Raw genomic sequence first — 21,383 nt, 5'->3', positions numbered from 1 at the left:
TCAAGCCCTCGGAGTGACCTTGTGTCAGCTACTGATCCTGCAGTTCACAGAACACCTGTGTGTGCTTTAGAATATACAAATCATTAAAAAACCCTGTTTCTTTTCAGTCTCAGACAACTTGCACGTCTTGGACTTCACTGCACCCGGAGTTAGGAGGCCTAGGTCAAGTCATAGCCCTGACCCTTGCTGGGAGTGACCTCGGACAAGTCACTGTCCCCTGAGCCGCAGATCTCTGACAAGTAACGCCGGCCTTGCATGCATCCTTTGGCCCTTGTAAGAATCACTGAGAATAATGATCTGACTCTAACTTATAAACTGGAAGGCACACAGATGTGAGGTGTTGAAGGAAACGGAAAGGTCAGCCTGGAGAGCAACAGCGAGGCTCCTCAGGAGGCTCATCAAATATGTGAAGTGTATGCGCTTTACTTGGGATTAGTCCAATAAGCAACTCCACTGGAGTGAAATACGGTATGGCTATAGGTGGGTGGCTCTCCCGGCCCACTTCCCCTGAGAGCACTTTGTAGATATTGACTCCAAAATTTTGTCTCATCTGCTTGAGCTGGCCTGATTAACTGCTTCTTGGGGTGTGAGACATCATGCTACCTAATTTCAGCAAATGTTCTGCTGAGGTACCTACTGTGTGCCATTGTGTTCTCTTCGGGGAACTTAGAGTCCAATGAAGGATATAAAAACAAAAACTCTGGAAATTCAGATGCATGAGGGGCCTTTCCCCTTAAGAGGGAACTAGGGATGGCTTCATAGAGGAAGAGGTGTTTGAACTGTGCCTTGGAAGATGAATGAGTGGAACTTGGACTAGCAGAGAAAGTCATAGCAGCAGGAGATAAGATTGTAAAAGTCAGGTGGTGGGGACTGATAGTGCAAATCTTGACTGTCAGATGCAGGCACCTGGCATCTAATTAGTGTGCAGAGATAGATTTGGGGCTCCACAGGATAATGACAAGGCCACGCAGTAGCTTGGAGTGTTTAAAATTGGGCAACAGTTGGGGAAAGGCATTTATGTCAGAATTATGTTTGCCCTGTCTTGTGTGAACTCCTATTCAGATGTATTATTTGAAAAATAAATAAATCAGGCAGGCATCCAGCATGTTCATAAGCATAAATAATTCATTTCAGATTAGAATAGAGAGGTTATTCTCCTGTGGTAAAACCCGAAGAGGAGGAAAGATTGAAATTAAACACACAATTGGGGCACAACAGACTTGAAAGAGTAGGGGAATCCCAGGTTGACAGGCATACGCATGTCTGGAGCTGAGCCAGTCCGTTTCTTTTATGCTGCAGGTCACAGCGCTGGCCTCTGCTCCTCCAGCTCTTAGTTCCTCATCAGAAACCTCCCAGGTCCTTAATTGGCTCTTCTTGGGCATATGAATGTTGGAGATCAAAAACCTCTATTTTCTGATTCACGATTCATCATAAAGTTATCCTTTCATTTTTCTGTCCTCATCCACCCATTGTTTTATTCATTCTTCAGTCTCTTAAACTGTTTTCCATACCTCCAGCCTCCATATCAGCTGTCGGATAACATCCTCTAACTCAGTTTTGATCATCTCAGTCCTCAGCTTAAAAACTTCCACGTGTTCCCTCTTGCCTCTTCAACAAATCCAAACTCCTTAACTTGGCTCGCGGGCTCTCGATGTCCTGGCCCCTCTACCTAATCTGTTCACCTCGTCTCCAGCTACATTCTGTGCTTCATCCATGCACAGTCTCTCAATGTTTTGCAAATCCTTGTTCCTTAGACCTTCCCCCCCTTTCACCACTGACTGTCAGCAATCAAACATGTTACGCCTTCAAGGTCCTTTGCCTTCTCCCCTGAAAAGCATTCTCTGATTAACCTGGGCTAACTTGGTTGCTCTTGCCTTTGCCTTCCCATAGCACAAAGTTTGGGGCACCTCTAATATCTGCTTATGTTATAATCATTTGTGAAGATGTCTCCCTTTCCTACTAGGGCAGAGCTATCTGAGTTGGTTCTGACCCTCCAGCTCAGGGCTTGGCAAAAAGGGTGTTTGCCCCAATAAAATGCTGGTGGAGAGGGTCTGGGTTCTTAGGAAAAGGGCCATGGGAATGTTGCTGCTGGATCTTTGCTTAAGCACCCTCTACTCCCCCTCCCCCTCCCACCAAAATGCTTTCTAGAAACTTGTCTCGTGCACTCAGGCTCCGTGGGCCCTTATGTCCACAAAAACAGCTTTACGCAAGCTGTCATCGGTGGAGCCTTGGCTACTGTGAGTGGCTCTGCCCAGATAAGGTCACCAGCAGTCTTTCCCTAGCAAGGGGTCAGTGACCTTCCTTTCCCTTTTCAGCCACTCCCCTTCACACCCCCAGGCTCCAGCCACAGGCCAGCCACTGCTGGTTCACGTCCCTGCGTTCTTTTACAATGTCCTCTGTGCCTCAAAGGCTCTGCCTGCTTCATGGCAAAGTCCTGTTCACCCTTCATTGCTCAGCTTACACAGAGGCTTCTTGCTGCTTTTCCTGACCTAACTACCTGACACAGAGCTGCCCCACAGTGCTATCCTTTGTGACTCGTATGCACTTTACAGATTGAAAAGCTAGATTCTAGCAGACCTACTATGAAGTCAGAATTTCCGGGGGAGAGGCCAGTTGGCCTCTCTAGCTCCAACACAAGCCTCAGGCAGTTCTTCTCAAACTCTTTGGGAAGCAACAGTTCTAAACTGATACCCTGACCCATAATAGTAACCTAAAGTTTGAAACCCAGGGAGCTGCAGGGCTCAGGAATGTGTACGTGAATAAGCCTGCAGCCCAGAGAGGAAACTGGGGTCTAGTCCTAAGGAGAAATGATCAGGGCTTGAAACAGACATATACCAAGTGCTGTGAGTGCGCAGAGAAGAGCGAAAATGCACTAGCTGCAATCAGGGAAGGCTACCTGGAAGAGGTGACCCATAAAGCATGACTAGGACTTAAAACAAGGTGGGCTCCAGAAGAAGCATGGGATGGGAGGATTGTATAAGGAAGGAGACACCAGGTTTCTCATTCTCCCTGACCTCATTCCTGTTCCCCAACTTCGCCTTTGTCCCAGGCACACCTACGGGCAGAGCCTATGCCCCCTGGTAGCTCTCAGGGCTCAGAACAATTGCTGACCTCTGGGTGGGATCCTGGGACACTTTACTTGGTATCTAAGTGACACATACTTGTGAAATACAAACACATTTTTATCTAGCAAGGGCTGAGTCAATAAAACAACATCAAACATTTGCACAATAGTCTTTGGGTCTTCCAAGCAGTTACTTGATAGTTATTCCCTCTGGTTTACACATCATTTGTGTGCTCAGGGAAGTCCTGTGACCTGCTTGAGCTGAGTATGTATCAAGAGGTGAGGCTGGGACTGCACCGCCTCCACCATTTTTGAGAACAGAAGCACTGCTGAGAACTGGTGCCTGGCCCTTGGGGAAGGATCTGTGGATGGTGAGCTGCAGGGCAGTGGGGAGACTGGCCCTTTACACAGGACTCTCTAATCATAAGGCACCTGAGGAGCTTGCTACCAACACAGGTTCCTGGTGCCCACCCAAGACCTACTGACTCAAAATCTCCCAGAAGGGCTTAGGAATTTGTAATTTACAAGAGGCCCACGTGAACTATATGACGAGGCAAAGGTAGGATGCACTGAACTAGACGTGGCATGTCGCAAGGTCAGCAGACCTGGGTTTGAATCCTAGAACCACCACTTCCTGGTTTTGTACCTGGGGCAAAGCTCTCCCCCTCTCAGAGCCTCAATATCCCCACTTCAGAATGAGGATCCTTCCCGAACCCACCTTCTGTCTCCCTGAGGGAGGCTTTCCCGATGGCAGACCCAGCACGACGGATGCTCATTCTCCTTCACATGGGGGGCGTGGAGGGGGCAATGGAGGCTCAGGGAATATGTCACCCAAACCTCTAAATGTCACTCTTCTCTTTTGTTCTGGGAAGAAGGGACTCTGTAGTTCCCTCTCGATCCTGCTAACCTTTGGGCTGTGACTGTCCTCTGGGGTGTGAGGTACAGAGCAGGAACGCAGGGCCCCCACCACTAAACTGAACTAATGCTTTTCCCAGCAACCACCTCACCTTCTAAGCCTCAGTTTCTCACCTGCTCTCATGGTGGGGGACCGGTGTGTGCACAATGTGTAGGGCACACACAGTAAGCCCGCTGTAAGTGGGAACTGTTACCTTTGTTAAATCATTTAACAAATACTTGTTGAGCACTCGCTATGTGCCAGGAGCTCTCCTAGACCCCTGCTTGTATGGAGTCTACATTCTAGTGGATGGAGACAGACAAATAATGAACATGATATGTGTTTAATATTTAAACAGTAAAGACACTGCATGGATTTGATGCTTAAACAATAAAGACAATAAATAGGTTTAATATTGAAATAAACAGATGTAACAATTATTTAAATAGTAAACACAACACCTGCTTATTATTTAAATAGTCTAGTATGTTAGCATTAATTTAAATAAATAAAGATGGGGCAGCAGAAGATGCCGTGGTAGGGGAATGGAGAGAGCCACTCTGGACTTCAGTCTGGAGAGGAAAAGGATCTTGAACGCTGATCCTTCATGATGTTCAATAGAGCTGGGGCATTTTTAATTTGTAAAGTGGACTCCTCTTTTACCTCCTAAAATGCCCCAGCCTTCCTGGAACCCCAGGCCCTCTTTCCTTTGAAATCCTGTGGCTGTAATGACCCCTGCCTTTCCTATGAAAGCTCACCTTGTTCTCATCGTAGCTGACGTTGTCTGAAGTTTGACGAAAACTCAGGCACGCGAAGGGCGTTCATCCAAGGCTGCGTGTAATCTTTGCAATAACCCGTGAGGTCACTTCTCGTGCCATTTTACGGTGGAGGAAATGGAGGCTTTTTGCACATTGCCCACGTCACACAGCTGGAAAGGATGGAGTTAGGATATGAGCCTGGGCTTCAGTTTCTGTCTGTGTAACAGGCCAAGTGACTTAAGAGCTGCCTTCCCCTCCCCCTGAGACTGGCTGCAATGCTGAAGATAACCACGTGAGGGCGCCAGAACCACACTGGTGACATCCTGCCACCCAGTCAGATCATGGCCCCTTCAAAACTGTCCCCTAAAGCCAGAGATGATACTAGTCACTGCAGGCTGGGACGCTCCCACTCAGGAGGGAGCAAGAGAGAAGGAACTGCTTCATAAACTCTGTCCTAGAAGAATCCCCACCCCTACCCCAGTCTTCCCAGAGCTGCTGCACTGGCCAAGGTAACCCTCTGAGCTGGCCACCCTCAAGCACTGGTGGTATGTGGAGATGGACTTGCTGTGTGTCTTTGAGCAACCTCCTATCCCTCTCTGAACCTCAGTTTCTGGCCCACGCCGCTTGGTCTCTGTGCATAGATGAGGGAGGGCAGGTCGTCCACCACTTCCTGTCGACTAGTTGAGGAAGATGTTTCCTGTGCTCAGCTTCCTGCTCCAGGTCACCAGCTCGTTCCAGGCCCTGTTTCATGCTCCGTGTTTGTTAAATTGAACCAAAACGGAAATAAAAAACTGTCCCAAACATAAAAGTGACCACTAGAGACATTTTTCTCCTCTCTTCAGGAAATATTCCTGGTCACAGAGCACTGGCATCGGCCTGGTGGGCCCAGGAACATGCCAGGGCTTTGCCGTCCCTTGAACAGGGAGCCGTGTGTGTGTGTGTGTGTGTGTGCATGTGTGTGTGTGTGCATGTGTGTGTGTGTGCACTGTGGTGGGGGGTGTGCTCTGAGGGGCTTAGGAGTTGGAGGTATGGATTCTGTCTGGGTCACTGGAATATGGAATCGAAGCCTGAGACTTGGGGGTAGTGGGGGAGGAAGAGGCCCACTGGGGCACAGCGGGCCACAACCTTGGGAGAGAGGGAGAGGCAGTGAGTTCCTCCAGGGCCAGGTGGGGGTCGGCCTCCACTCCAGAGCAGGCTTCCAGGCGAGCCGGGGGTCCCTATGCCTCCTCAGGTGCCGACCTGTGTGTGAGGAAGGGGCTTGGGCTGCAGACCGTCCTGCTCAGGCTGCATAAGGACATCATCATGATGATGGCATGAGGGCACACAATGGGAAACAGTGTGCCCGTCACGCCCTGCCTGCCGCTCTCCAGGAAACAGGCCAGCATCTCCTAGTCTTCAGGGAGACCAAAAATGGCTTCCTGCCGCAAGGGGATGAACGCCCCTCCCCTTGCCCTGCTCTGTTCTTCTGCCTCCACCGGATGAAGCCCTTGGAGGCCCAGAGACCTTGCCATCTCCTACCATGCAGGCTGTGCCACACCAGGCCTATTTGACTCCCCCGATCATCCCCCCACCTGTTACCTCTGCCGGGAACACCAGGCTTCTAGGCTCCTCACTCATCCGCCAAGGCCCAACTTGTTCCTCAGCTGCAAGCAGATTTAACTCCCCCTCATCTGGGCGTGCACGGCCCCTGTCATTACATCACGTGTAGTTGCCTGTTTGTTTTTCCGCCACACTGGAAACTTCCTGAGGGTAGGGGTTGGGTCCTATTCTCCTCTGTATCCACCAGGCCCAAGGATGGGTAGGCACTCAACAAATGTTTGCTGAACAAATTAATGTGTTTCCATTTAACAAGCTCACTAGGGCTCTAGCTTCCTCCTAATTAGGAAGCAGGAAGGTTCCTTCTTCTTGTAAGATCCACCTTTGGGGGATGATGGCAGAACTTCAGCTTCTGCGAGAAGGCGGCAATCAAACTACATCCTGGGGCACACGTTTGCATTTTAAGGAAATAAAACATGCGTGCTCAGTGAGGTACATTTAAACAAGACACTTGTATATTAAAAGCTTCACATTAAATATACATTATACAGCTTATCGCACAGAATTATTGTATCAGTAGATCTTTACAGGACACTTTTTCGCAGTAGGTGGCAGTACTAAGGCTCCTGGCAGTGACACAACAGCCCTGAGGAGAGGGGAGGGGCTGGGGGCTGTCAGTGCCTAGGGGATACCTGAGTGGGTCTCTGGGGGGTTCTGGAAGGTGCTCCTGCATCTACAGCCCTGGGCTGTGCTGGCTCCACCGGACAACCTGCCCCATTTGTCTTTGCTGGTAATCGATTCTGGAAGGTATCGGTTTGCTGGATGACATAGCAGTTTGCTGGATGACCGTCTGATCCAGCCAGGACCCTTCATGAGCATCGACGGGCCAACTCCAAACACCAGCTTGCCCTGTCTGCCCACTTTTGCACGCACTGTCCCTGGGGCCTGTGAGAGCACATGGTAAGCCCGGATGTCTGTCCCTGCTGGGCCCTTGGTCAAGTGACAGCAAGCACTTCCCTGAAGCCTGCCAGAGCTCGGTGTTCCAAATCTTAAAAAGGCAATCTCCGGGTCCTGTGACTGTAGGAGAAGCAGAGCGTCTGCCAAGGGCTCCACCTGTTGATGCCAGGCCCTTCCTGGAAGTTACATCATGATTCCCCTCTGCTAACCCACTGGCCACTGAGGGGCACCAGCCTGGAACTGCCCTGGGAGGGGAGGCACAGCTCAGCTGGGATTGGCTGAATTTCCTGAAGAGGAGCCTTTTCACCATTTTCTTTAGAAGAGGTGCTCTGTGAGCCTCTCTCCTGACAGGCAGGTGGGCCATCTCTCCCCACAAAGCCTCCTTTCTTTCTGGGCTGTCATCTTGTTCTGGGGCGGGCGGGGCACTGCCCAAAAGGCCCTGACTCCTCAGTGCTCAAGGACATTACTGCTGAAGTGGTCGGGGCATTATGGTCAATAATGAAGCCAGCGACGGAGGGAAAGAAGGGAAAAAACCCGACAGTCCTGTGGCTCTGAGCAACGCAGCCTGTTAGGGGCTAGAGGTTGTGTTCTGAGACAAAATGCTGAGGCGAGATATTGTGTGGCAGGGAGCTTTTTTTTTTCCCTCAAAGAAATCCAGCTCATTTTTTCCCCCATTAATTGGCAGCAGATGAAAAAAAAAAAAAAAAAGCCAAAACAAAACCCCAACCAACGCCAGTAACCTGAATGTGAGTGTTTCTGAAAGGGAAAAGCTGTTTCAATTGTTAGATGTCCAAGAAAACATGAATACACGCCGACAGAGGAAACGGTCACAATTAGAGGAAGAAGAGGGAGAGGTTCATAAAATTAAGGAAAAAAATTCCCTTTAGCAGCTCCCATCCTGTAAGCTGGCTCCTCTGCCGGCCTCAGTCCCCATGGGGAGCTGCCGGTTGGGCCTCCCAGGGAAACTTCAGGAAGACGAAGGCAGGGGAAGGAGGGAGGGCCCAGGAATCCCTTAAAAGAGCAAAGGCAAGACCAAAGGGCGAAGCAGCCTCGGTTTTCCTCAGACCACAGGCAGAGCCTCTTCTGAGGAGAGGTCTGCTCTGAAGACTGTCCACTGAGAAGGGTCGTGGGCTCCTGCACTGCCCCACCTACAGCCTCAGGAAGGGCCCTGTGGGAATCTGCACTTGCTGGAGGACGAGGCACTAATGCAAAATCCACCCCACCCCCGGCTCCACGGGCTGCCTTCCTCGTCCCCAACGTCTAACTGGATCCTTGGGATCCAGTCTCCTTCGGCACCTCTGTTTGGATAAGTGTCAACTCCTCACTCATCTTCTCACTCACCAGAAAAATAAATAAATAAAGAGGAAAGCGTGAACCATTCCAGGTACTCCTGCCTTAAAGGATGTTTCGGAAAACGCAAAGCGGGTAAAAGGTCAGGACTGAGGCTTTGGAGACTAGACCCAGGCCACAGGCAACGAGGCAACCATGAGGTGGACGGGCCTGTGGGATCCATGGATGGGAGGGTCTTGGGCTGCCCGGACTGAGACGAGGACTCGGGAGGCTGAGCCAAGAGCTGGACTGGGCAGAAAGCAGATGCCAAGGAAACAGCTTTGGCCACAACCCACTAAAGTCCACAGCAGCCACCTACAGGGGCACGGATTCTAGTCGTGCCCTGCCCTGGCTTGACAGGCGGCCGGGGCAAGTCCTCTCTCCTCGCTGGGCCTCTGTCTCTAATGTGAACGGTGAGTCTGAAGCATCGTGGACGGCCTGGCAGTGCTGGTGATGTTCAAACTCGGTTCAGCCCCCTCCTCCTGGGGACGATGGTCACCGAAATTCCATTGTGCTCAGACCACTGGCAGGCAGACTGACGTGTGCTTGGCGAAGGCGCTGACACTTGTGCTCTCTCTGGATCCCTTGCACCTCCTTCAGTGGATGGAAGCCATGCCTTTCATGCTGCTGGGTGGGATTCTTCTCTTTCTTCCACTGCATTTAACATGCATGGTGCGGTGGTAGGTGGGTGGGGGGGAAAGGAAGGGGAACTGAGTAACAGCAATCTCACTGAGGGTCTGCGCTATGTGAGCAAGACTCCCGCTCCTGTCAAGGGCAGGGGCTAGATAGGGGTGGAGTGTGGGAGTGTGTGTGCGGGTGTTCTTGTCTGTGTGGAGGCAGTGCGGACGACCAGGAGCTCCGGCTCCATGTCCCCTGAGAGGTCAGGATTTGCCTTCTCCCAGGGTGACAGCAAGGCCATGTAGAGCCAAAGCACTGGCTCTAGAGCATCCTCTGCTTATGGGCTGTGTTAACTTAGACAAGCTACTTTCCCTCTCTGAGCCTCCTTTTCCCCACATGTTAAATGCCTCACAGGGTAGCAGTGACCCCAGTTAATGGGGAGAGCCCTTTGTGCACTGCTGGGTGCTGTGCACCTGAGGGGTTAACACAGACCTGCCATCACTGCATTGCTGTAGGCAGAAGGGGGAGCGTGGGTGCTGAGTCAACAATTGAGGCTACCATTGCTGGAGCCTGAATGCCCCTTCCTGCAGCTTGACTCTCAGGGGGCAAAACAAATCCCTCTGCCCCAGCGGCTGCCTCAGCCCTGAGCTGGGGGCTCTGCCTCCTTCCCGCGTGCCCAGAGGGGACACACCTTGCTCTGGGGACGAAACCCGCAGGTAAGCACTGGCCCCCCCAGAGACCCACTGCAGTATATTAAAAAAAGGGATAAGAATATATATTAAATGACTATTTTATTTACACAGCCTATTCATAAATAATTGAATCCTTTTTTTGACCGCACAATGATTCCTTGGAGATCTCCTAATGATTACACTGAATGACTAAAAGTGGATTAGTGGGCTTATATCTGTGTGTGGCCATGTTCTCCCACGTATGTGCTCACACTCGCACACACACGCTGACACACACACACCAGAGGGGAGGCGGGATTCCCAGGGCCTTCAGGGCTCTCAAAGCACCAGCATTTGGCTCCCAGCACCAGCGGGGCCCCGGTGGGAAAACTGCACCCCGTACACAGGTGTGAATTCCTGACGGCTGGAGAACAAAGAGCCGCAACCCCGGGAGCTCCCGCCCCGCCCCTCGGAGCTGCTCTCCTTTGTTCATCCTGGAAGGCATCTCTTTGGATTTGCAAATATTTTAATTCACAGAAACTCGAAGAGGGGTTGGGGGAGGGGGCTGTGGTGGCGGGCTGGCCGTCCCTCAGTCTTTATCCAGGCCTTCTCCAGCCCCCATGAGTGGCAACAGCATTCTAGAGACATGCAGTGGTGTGCTAGTACCATACACACGACACAAACTGGACACGGCTGGCAACAGCGGCCGGGCGGGTCGGCAGGGGCCACCGGCTCCTCCACGTCTGGGCCCTGTCGCAGGGCAGGGAGGGGCTCACAGGGTCCGCACAGCCACGGGGTAGAGGAGGGACAAGTGCTCGGCCCCTTTGATGGGCAGCTTTCTGGTGGTGTAGTAGTGGATGACTTCTGGGACACTGTCGAACGGGGGGCTGTTCTGACCCAGGACGTATTTCTCTTTGGTTTTGGCCAGTTTCATGTGCATGAAGCCCTGGTTGCTCCTGTGAACAAAGCGCAGAGATTATTAGGATGTGCAGAGTGACGAAGGCCCAAGATCAATCAGGAAAGCAATTCCCATAGAGCTACTCACTTTTGCTCTGAACCGAGGTGTGTCACGAATTCACACTCATTATCCGAGAGAACTCTCCCTCTGGCCATATTCCTGCTAAGGTGTGAAGATTCCTTGCTGCCCGGGACAGAAGAGATCCCAGCCAAGAAGCAGACTTGAGCTGCACCTCTCCCAGCCAGGAACAGAGCCTAGGACCGGCTGAAATGCAGCTGCACCTAAGAGCCCCCTCAATCCCAGCAGCAGACAGGGAATCAGCAGCAAACACTGCAGGAGAGTCTTTCGACCTCGGGAGCTTTGATGGACTTCCTCAGGAAAACAAAGAAACCCCCAAACTTGGCCCCTCTTCCTATTACTGATGCAGATGAAAATTTAAGCCTTGCCTGGCAGGCACAATGTTTAAGTCCCCAATGCCCTGACAAGTAGGCAGGACAGGGGTCATCACCCCCACTTTACAGATTAGGAAACAGAGTGTGGCAGGATGACAGGCGAGCTGTTTTCCAAAAACTGATGCTCTCTCTTCAGTACTATGGAACTGCCAAGCCAGGGACTACATTTCCCAGCCTCCCTTGTATCCACTGTAGTCACGTGACTAGTTTAAGCCAATAGAATCTAGGGAGAATGTGTGCTCCCCGGCTTTGCCCCAACGCAGGCACTCTCCTGTCTGCACTTCCTCTCTCTGCTCAGTAAACCCTGCCTGCCTCCTTCTCCAAGGCCCAGGTGTAGTGTTTCCTCTGCCAGGAAGTCTTCCAGGTTCCCACTGGCAGAGCTCCTTCCTTCTTCCAGCTGCACCGAGGATATAACGCCTCCATCAGCACTTGCCTTCCTGAACTGTGATTACTTGTCCATCTTCTCAACTCCCCTGAGAGCTCCAGAGGAGTGCGCAGGCTCTGTGCCCACCATGCTCGGCATCCTCCGAAATGGGTAGTGGGTGGGTTCCTCAGAGGTCAGAGCAGAGCCCTATGTCTGTGACCCTCGCGGCTTGCCAGCTGCACCAGCATGCTGGGTGGGGTGTTGTTTCCACCCGGCCCTAGCAGACCTCTCCCGCCTCCCACCCAGGACTCTGGCCACATCGGGTCACTAACCCCTCCATCAACCTGCCTGTGCTCAGGCTGCCCTTTCCCTGCTCACTCAGCTCCAAGATTTAGCCACCACACTTGTGGATGCTTGGTTTCCAAAGCACAGTCCAAATTTACTGAGGGTGTGTCACTTAGTGAGAAAGCTGGGGCTCTGACTTCCTGCGCCTTCTCCAGAGCCCATCCTTGGGCACCGATAACTTGTGAGCAGCCCTAGAGGCCCGGCTCCTAGGAGACCAGGCCCACCCCAGGCAAGGCCGAGAGCTCCGTGTGGACACAGGTTTGCAGTTTGTAGTCCTTCTGAGCTTTGATTCTTCTTGCTTCAGCTGTTCCCACATCTCTTCCATCCAGGACCGGGTTCCACACGCTTACCGGCGCCTGCTCTATTAATGCGTCAATTTGGACTCCAAGACCATTTTCAAATGGGCAGAGCAAATGCTTAATGAAGTGCAAGCACTGAGCAATACAGCTGCTCATAATAACGTATTTAGAGATGTCACCCTTAGCTTAAAGGAAATCGTTCGGAGTGCAATTATGTTTCAAGAGAGAATAATTCCTGTAAAGAACTGAAATTTAAATCAAGATTTTTTAAGGCTGACAATGTTCTAATTACACAGCCTGTGGCAAGTTCTGCTCCTCAGTGAAGGGTCATTTCATTGGAGAATTGCCTTGTCACATCTAGAAGCAGGAGGCACACTTGCTTAAGCTGTTAGAAAGGAACTGGTGCGTGCCTTAAGTGAAAAAACGTGCAACTCCCTCTGAGTGAAGACTCCGCTACCTGCTACCCACATCCACGGAGAGATGGCAAATCTGTGCTGGCCTGGAAAGGGCTGTAATTGCTTGAATGCAGGGCTGAAATTGTGTGGCTAAGAAAACCGGGGACAGTTAAAAAGCTTTGCATTCTTGGAGGCCACGTGCTCAGCCTTGCCTGGAGAAGGGGTGTGTATGGGAGACAGCAGAGCTGGAGCTGCAGGTGAGTGACATGGGCGGGTGTGTGTGGGCTTGGACATGTCATGCCCTCTGTGTGGGGTGATATTTTGGGCTTTATGTACCACAGTCTACAGCTGGGGCTGCAAAGCGCAGGATGTGTTAGATCACAGCAACCAGTTGTGAGCTGGTCTGAACGCCAAAGCTCTGATGGCACTGCAGGTACGAAGTTGCAGGGGGAGCTGATTTAATTTCTAAGGAGGTTAAAGGAAATAACTCATACGGGTTAATGGGGTATTTTCACACCAGTTTTTCTTAAAATATTCAGTGAGGGAAGTGGGCAGGGATGGTGGTAACAGAGGACAGAGCCAGAGACAGAAGCTGAAGCTCCTCTGTTCCCAGGCTGAGGGCTTGTGAGGTCACCAGATATTAGGAACTCCACACTAACGCCTCCACCTCAACAGGCACAGGCAGCCGCTGGTACCTTCCTGCAGTCCCTCCTGACTCTCCAGGCCCACTGTTTGTTCTTCTGACGCTCGTATTTCAGTACACACTAGTTTATAACCCTGAGCTGGGCTGTACTGAGGGGGCAGGCGGTTACAAAGTTCGGAGCCCAAGGCAGAGAACTCAGGCCCGTGACCCCTGAGTCCAGGGCCTGACCATTCCCGGCAGAGGGAGAGCTGGCCCTCACCCTGCAGCCCTGGCAGGAACGGCCCTTCCCCCTGGGCTCACGCACTGCACCCTCTGGTTCTCTGGACCTGAGGCTCTCCTTGGGCCGTACTGGGCTCATTCCCTGCCCCCACTGGATCCATGGGGAGACTAACTGGATGGCCTCTGAGGGTGCTTCTGGGCCTAAGGTCCTGGATTCCATGTGTATGAGCATAATCTGCTGCCCACACGGTGAGGGCTTCCTGCAGGAAGGGGTCGAGGCAGCTTCACGCCCCACCCCCCTCCACTGCTGCCCACGGCCTCCAGTGCCGCTGTCACAGGGTACTGGCCCAGATGGCCCTCAGGCTGATGTGTCCTGGGTACTTCCTGTGAGCCAGGCCATGTGCTAAGCACTGAGACTCAGATGGGAGGTGGCTGACCCAGGGTCCCACAGCAATCAGCAGTGGCGATGCTGCTTCCTTCCCTGGTGGGCCTTTCCCAGAGCCCACGCTCCTGACCTCAGTGCTGTCCAGCTCCAGGAGAGAGCCCTAGTTAGCCCCCAACACTCCATGTGAGGCCAGGCGCGTGGTGGGCGAGAGGCATCAGAGCCTGAACAAGTGACTCCTTGACTCCAAGCCTCAGTCCCCACGACACCCACCCTGCAGGGCTGATGATGGGTCAGAGCAGCACAGGGGCTAGCAGTGAAAGGCCATCCTGGGGATTGGGGACAGTGTGTCCTGACCGGCAGAGTCCCCAACCATGGAGGGACCATCACACGGAGTTGGTGGGCCCTGCGAGGTAAGCAGGATTTCTTTCTGAGATAATCTATCAAACCCGGACTTATGCAAAGGTCAGGCAGAGCCTCGTCAACACATAGCTACGGGGTGTGCGGCAGTGATACACCCTGATGGGTCACAAGGTCCCCACGAGCAAGGTGCCACCTAACAACAGTTGAAGATTTAAAAAGAGCTGCCAGGGATGGCTTTAAAGACTCCCAACTCGGGGGCTTCCCTGGTGGCGCAGTGGTTAAGAATCTGCCTGCCAATGCAGGGGACACGGGTTCGAGCCCTGGTCCAGGAAGATCCCACATGCTGCGGAGCAACTAAGCCCGTGCGCCACAACTACTGAGCCCACATGCCGCAACTACTGAAGCCCGTGCGCCTAGAGCCCGTGCTCTGCAACAAGAGAAGCCACCGCAACGAGAAGCCCACGCACCGTAATGAAGAGTAGCCCCCGCTCGCCACAACCAGAGAAAGCCCGCAAGCGTCAACGAAGACCCAATGCAGCCAAAATAAATAAATAAATAAATTTATATTTAAAAAAAAGAAAAAAAGACTCCCAACTCTACTTAGAAGACGACATCCAGTACAATAAGAGAAAGGATTAAATTTTCCAGGGAGAAGAGAGGGTGCATCAGATAACCAGCATGCCCAGGGATGCGGCGGTGCTCTGGACACTGCTTTTGGAGCAAGAAGCAACCTGGGGACCATCTCGTTTCACCCTCTTGGGGTACCCTGGAGGAAACAGGTCAGAGAGACCAGCACTCTGGCTCAAGGCACACAGCAAGGTAAGCTGTGGTTATGGCAAGAACCTGGGGCCCACGCGTCCAGGACCAGGTGGGCCGGGTCCCAGGCCACCTCCCATCATTGCTTCTGAGAAGGCATGGGTCCCCGGGGAGCTCAGACAGGCCGCCGCCTGCCAAGCTCCCGTGTCAGCCCCGTCTCCTTTGATAGGACATCTTGCAAGAGCTAAGTCACAATTAGGGGTGTCTCCAGTGGGTGACCTGACTAATGAGTCTTGTAAGGCTGGTAGAGGCTGGGGATGCTGTGGCTGTCAGGGCGTTCAAATGGCTCATTATCATCACAAAAAGCACGTCCTCATCACCAGGATTATCAAACGTGCTTGGCGCGCTGGGCCTAATAACAGACCCCACCTTGTCTCATAATCATGGGCTTTAATAAAACATCACTCAGCCTGCAGCTGCTGGCCCGAACAGGGTGCGAGGCCTCACCTCTTGCTTTTAGACCTAATTGCTTGATGCATATTTCATGAAGAATCTTGGGTAATAGTTATGTTAAATCGCTTCTTTTCACAATGAAGTGACTTAAAAATACTTGCATATAATATTTATGCAGGAGAAGGCAAGGAAATTGCCCTTTGGGACTAGCATGTAGGACCTGGTTACAGGAAACCACACACAGAGGTGATCTCTGGTTTCATTCTACTGAAAGGTGGTTGGGGAGCTGCTCTCTTCACTGAGATGGCCCAGAACACTGTCCCTCAGCTCGAAACCGTCCAGGGCTCCCCACTGCCACTGCAGAATGAATGCTCGAACCCCACTGTGCACCAGGCACTGAGCTGAGCCACTGCTACACGTTACCTCATTTAAGCCCACAGCAAGGTCGATAAGTTGCTTGGTGTGACTACCGTTGTTTACTGATGGGGAAACTGAGGCTGAAGGAGGTTGTGTGCCTTGTCCCATGGGACACGGTGGGACCAGGATTTCACTGTGTCTGTCTGACTTTGAAGCCTGTGGTAAGCATTCAGGGCCCTGACACTACCACTGCAGCCTCATCTTCCCCTGCTCAGCCACCCAACCAGACGGACCCAGGTGTCCAGGTCCCTGCAGCTCTGTGAGCTCCTGAGGTCGGGAACTCTGTTCACTGGGACGTTTCTCAGCAGGTCAAGCCTTATTCCCCTTTGGGCCCTCAGCACATGCCTGGCGCATAGCCGAGCACTCCATCCATCTGTCCATCCATCCACCCAGCAGCTATCTAGTGAGTGTCTATTTTGAGCCAAGGAAATGAGGCCCCGAGCATCTTCCTCTCTGGACTGTAAGCTCCAGAGGGCAGGCTGGTGGCGACTCCACCAGGCCCCTGAGTAGAAGCTGGGTAGAAGCTGCCTCTTTCAAGGCCAGGCACAGTGGCTGCTTTGCCTGGTCAGCATTGGTCCCAGGAGGAGCCAGCTTAGTGAGGGGCAGAGCCATGGGGAGAACCTAGAGGGTCACCTGTGCAGGGGGTACAAAGGCACCTGCCTCTCAAATTGGAAAGAGAAGTCTCACTTGAGGGAAGCCACAAGCCACAGAGAAGAATGGGTCAAACCTTTTTCTTTCCTTGGGATTCTACAAGAAATCATTCAAGGGTACAGAGCCAGCCAGTGCCCCCTGCCCAGGCCTAGATAAACAAAACGAATGTGACACAAGTTCCCTCCTAAAACCACATCTTCCTGAGGGCCCAGGCCCTCCCCGCTCTGGGGCCCAGCAGATCTCAAAGTGGCTGTATCTCTTCCTCTTCTTCTTCTTCTTTTTTTTTTTTTTTTGCGGTACGTGGGCCTCTCATTGTTGTGGCCTCTCTCGTTGCAGAGCACAGGCTCCCAGCCGCTCCGCGGCACGTGGCATCTTCCCGGACCGGGGCACGAACCCGTGTCCCCTGCATCGGCAGGCAGACTCTCAACCACTGCGCCACCAGGGAAGCCCTCTTCCTCTTCTTGTGGGTTATTTTAATTAAAAAGTTGAATCTTACATTGTGCAAAGATTCCTGAGGCCAGATTGGTTAAGAGAAGAGGAAGGATGAAATTGGGCACCTGAATGCCCTCAACAATTGGTTGCAGGATGATTCTCAGGGGAGGGAGGTGTCGCCTGTCATGAGCATGACAACAGCAACCAGCATTCACCCTCAGAGCTCTTGGAGCACAGGTCTTGTGATCAGCGTGGAGAGGGCATGAGACCAGCCCATCAGGTCCTTCTGACCCCAGAAGTGTGCACCCAAGTCGGAGTGGAGATGGACACGGACGTTTGTATCGAATTAACTGGGCACAGGTGCGTTCTAGGCCCGGCTCTAATGCTGATCTGCTGTGATCTTGGGTGAGGGAGCATCCCAAGGGAGCCAGCCTGCAGGGTGACCATGGCAAGATACCTCCTGCCTTCATGGCCACCTAGGGGCCTACAAAACAGGTACTTCCTGCCATAACCCTGCCCCCTGCTCGGCAATGCTGCCTCTGCAAGCAGATGGCTCTGATTCAGGATGTCTGCTCTTTGACCTCCTGGGAGATGGGATATTTTGCTGGGTAAGTGTCTACAGAGAAACTCTCGCCACATCTGTGAAACAAGCCACTCCAGAAACACTCATGAGTGCCTGCAGAGAAGCATGTTCTGAGGAGAGCCCTGGGCCCGCTGTGGGAAAAAAATACCCAGATCTCAAGTGATGGGGGCCTTCAGGGGAAAGGTACCTGGTTGACATCTCCTGAGGATGTCAGGCTGGCATCTGCCCGTGCTGAGAACTACCAGCACAGGTCCTGGGAGCCTGGCAGAACAAACGTGTACAATGTGATTGCCACCGCTGCCGTTGGACTGGACCAACCTGTGGCTTCACAAAGAAGCTGGGAGGGCTGGCATTATCTGCAAGACACCCACTGCACACACGAGAACACCAAGGGCCAGAGGGAGAAGCAACCTGCCTGAGTCACAGTGAGAGGACACCAGGGCTTTCTGAACCAGGGGACCAGGGCGTGAGTCCTTCTAGCTGTGTGTCGGGGTTCTCCAACTGTGCAATGCATGGGGTGAGGGGCATGGAAACCCTTTCCAGCTGAGATGTTCTAGGGGTTGAGGAGCTGCGGGAAGGGGCTTATGAGGTCACATGCCACCCACTGCCTTCTGAAGTAGCCTTCAGGGGGACAAGCCAGAGACACGCGCGCCAAGTTATGGTGAACAAACATCTAAATGTGAACACCGCTGAGCCAAACAACTTGATTTGCAACCAAATACTTAGACTTTCAATAAGCACACTGGCAGTGATGAGCCTCCCCAGGAAGCCCGGGCATTTCTCAAGCTCTAAGCTGGTGGCTCAGGGAGAGGGCCTTCAGTAAATCGTGACGAAAAGCCACCTCCAGGCAGGAGAGCCGGCAGATGCATCTCGCGGCAAACGTGGAGACGCATAAGCTTATTTTGTGCCACGCAAGGCAGCACAGGTCAAAATGAACTGATCTGGGGCAGTTTTCTCAGGAGTAGACTAACAAAGTGTCAGGCAGGAAGATATTAATGATCCAGACTGACAGCTGAGGGAGTAAGCCTCCCATCACTGGGGGCGTGTAAGTAGGAGGGTAATGATGCATGGAGGCAGGCTGGATGACTTTTGCAGTCTCTCTGGTCGGTGTTCCTAGCAGTCCTCAGGCTCCAGCAAATGCACATGAAAACTGCAAGGGGAGAGGTGGAGGCAGGGGGAGGGGTGACATGAAATGTGTCAGAGCTTTAGGAAGGGGAAAGAGGACTCTTCCAGGAACACGAAGACCCTTTTGTGTTTGAAGCACGTGGGGTTGATGGTGGTGGCTGAACTGAAGTCAGATGCCTGGGTTCAAACTCTGATCCCACTGATGTCATTGGCTGGGCAGGTCCCCTCTCCCTGGGCCTCAGCATCCCCGTCTGGAAAAGGTAGAGGGGGTTCCTCCAGTGCTGAAGTTTTCAAGCTAATGAGAGACATCACAGTGGTGTGGAGTGTGTGCCAGCCTCGGCCAGGAGGACTAAGGCAGGGCAGGACGGCTATCCTCATGCAGGTACAGGGAATCCCCAGGCTTGAGGACAGCACAGTGGCAAAAGCAAGGCTTCTTAACATCTGTGCCAACGGGATGGACAGAATGCATTCAGGCCTGGGGTGGGGTAGAGGGGGGTTTCCTTCTACTAGGACAAGCCTCTCTCCACCCATACTCTTCTTGGAGCACTGGTTCTCAACTGGGGCGAGTTTACCTCCCTCCTGGAGGAATCTGACAATGTCTGGAGACAGGGGAGCTGCTGGCATCTACAGGTGGAGGTCAGGGATGCTGCACAGGACAACCCCACAGCATAGAATAATCCAGCCCCAAATTTCAACAGTGGCAGCTCACTGGCCACCCATGCCTCAAATCCTTCATCTGTGAAATGGGAGCAACAAAGAGTCCACCCTCACAGTAGTTGTGACGGAGCAGTGAGAATGCCTGTGTGAAGGAAGCATGAACACCTGATAAAGGTTAGTCATCCGGCTCCTTATTTAAGGGCTTAAGACACAACACAGAATTTGCCAAAGGGCTCCAGGCTGTTTCCAAGGACCAACTCCCACTTCACCACCAACCAGCAGGTGCAGGGGGAACACACGGTACCTGAAGGAAGGTCCAGAACAGGGACTGGGCAAAGGCAGCCATGAGGGTAAGCACCAGCTGCCAGGGGCACAGGGGCTTTTATAGCAAAAGGGGAGCTGGAAACCTGGGGTTGAGCCAGGTGAGGCTGGAGAGTGAGATGAGGGGAGTACTCCGGGATGAGGGCAGCAAGACGAGGGCAAAGGGACCACCACCTGCAGACCCAGCGGGACCCAGACCTGGGTCTGAGTCCCCTTCTGCCACTCGGAGCTGTGCCTCTCTCTGAGCCTCAGTTTCCTCATCTGCGGGATGGAGTTTTCACTGCCCAGCCGTAAGAACCATCCTGAGATCCGAGCTGGATGGTGCATGAGCAAGTTTGGCAGGTGCTAAGGCTATGGCTGTAGGGGTTCTGACATGGCTTTGTCCCCACCTGCACTGCAGGAGCCTCAGTAGAAGTTGCTGCCCATCTGGTTTGCCTTGCTGGCTCCGTGCTGAGCACCGAGCGTGTCTCCCTGTCTGCCTGGTCTGCCATTCATGGCCACGTTGGCAGCAGGACCACATCCTCCAGCTGGGCAGCCTGCCTGGCTGGGGTGGCAGGCCTGGGTTCTGGCCCTAGCTCTGTCGCTGGGTGACTATGGGCATGGTGTTTATGACCCTGAGATTGACTTTCCCAAACATGGAGTGGTATTTCCCAACACTCTCAAAAGCACATTGTTACACAGCAGGGTCCACATGAAAACAGAATGGGAATGATGAGGAAAGAGGCTTCTCTGCTTAAAAAATACTGGTTTATGGCAGTACTGTGTGTATTGCTCCGTATTCAACATTTCCAAGATAGACCAGACACCAAGCAGAGGCTTTTGAGACCATGTGTTTCCCTGCTCTTATTTTACAGACGACATTAAGGCCCAGAAAGGGGTGGAGGTTTGCTCCCATTCTCCAGTGAATCCAGAATGTGCCCCTTTCCCCCCTACCCCGCCCCCGTGCCATTCGCTGTAGGGGATTCTTGGGCACTACCCATAGCCTCTGTATGCTCAGAGTAGGCAGCAATGCCTGTGACAAGGTGGAAGGTGGAGGTGGACGTGCAGGGAGGGGGAAGAAGGCAGCAATCCCCCCCCCAACCCCAATTCTCATCCTTGTCCTTAAAGCACAGTGCTTACCCTCACTATCCTCCAGACCCAACTCCCTTCCTGGCTGGGGCGTCCCTTGCTAACTGACCAACTGATTCATTAGCACAGCAAAGAAGGGGACTCGCCCACAAAGCACCTGATCCAACTCACAGTTTTACTCAAACAAGTAAAGAAGGAAAAATCCAGGAGGGCCTTTAAAAACTGAAAGCTAAAACAGACCTACTTGCTCAGTGGTCCTTCCTCTAACCTGAGGGTCCGTTCTTCCTCCCTGGAATTTCAAAGGCACACAGTTGACTCTAAGCCACCCAGACACCCTGGCCCAGGACCTTTTGCACATCATGTGAATGATGGTGATGGTGGTTTTCAGTGGAAAAGCTCCCAACAGTCCTTGGGGATCTGGGCCTCAGTTTCTTCATCTGTGAAATGGGGCGGACTTTATGATATTCCTTAAAGTCACTGAAAGCAAGTGAAAAGAGCTCTGAACTGGATGTCAGGGACCTGGTCCCAGCCCTGGCTCCTGTCCTCTTGGGCCTCAGTTTCCCCACCTATCTATACAACAAAGGGAGAGAACTAGGTGACCACTGAGGTCCCACAAACTGCTAAACCTTTGAAACTTAGCACAGAGGTGCTCACACCATGCAATGAAGAAGG

The 21,383-nt window shown here is 52.6% G+C and overlaps 1 protein-coding gene across 3 annotated transcripts in view; it reads right to left on the bottom strand.

Moving 5' to 3' along the window:
- Positions 1-6,746: 6,746 nt before the first annotated feature.
- SHB (SH2 domain containing adaptor protein B) overlaps positions 6,747-21,383 on the bottom strand; it is a 137,996-nt gene continuing 123,359 nt past the window's right edge. For 2 of the 3 annotated variants that reach the window (XM_027105446.1, XM_027105447.1), the window contains one exon: positions 6,747-10,784. In XM_027105446.1, the coding sequence (XP_026961247.1) occupies positions 10,601-10,784 (184 nt within the window). In that variant the 3' untranslated portion in view covers positions 6,747-10,600. The remainder of the gene's footprint in view (positions 10,785-21,383) is intronic. The other variant, XM_027105450.1, reaches the window with a different exon arrangement.

The sequence above is a fragment of the Aethalodelphis obliquidens genome, unplaced genomic scaffold (assembly GCF_003676395.1).
Source record: "Aethalodelphis obliquidens isolate GAN/ISIS:26980383/991018 unplaced genomic scaffold, ASM367639v1 scaffold7, whole genome shotgun sequence".
NCBI lineage: Eukaryota > Metazoa > Chordata > Mammalia > Artiodactyla > Delphinidae > Aethalodelphis > Aethalodelphis obliquidens.
Note: the sequence above shows the minus strand (reverse complement) of the source record. Positions and strands in the feature narration are given on the sequence as shown.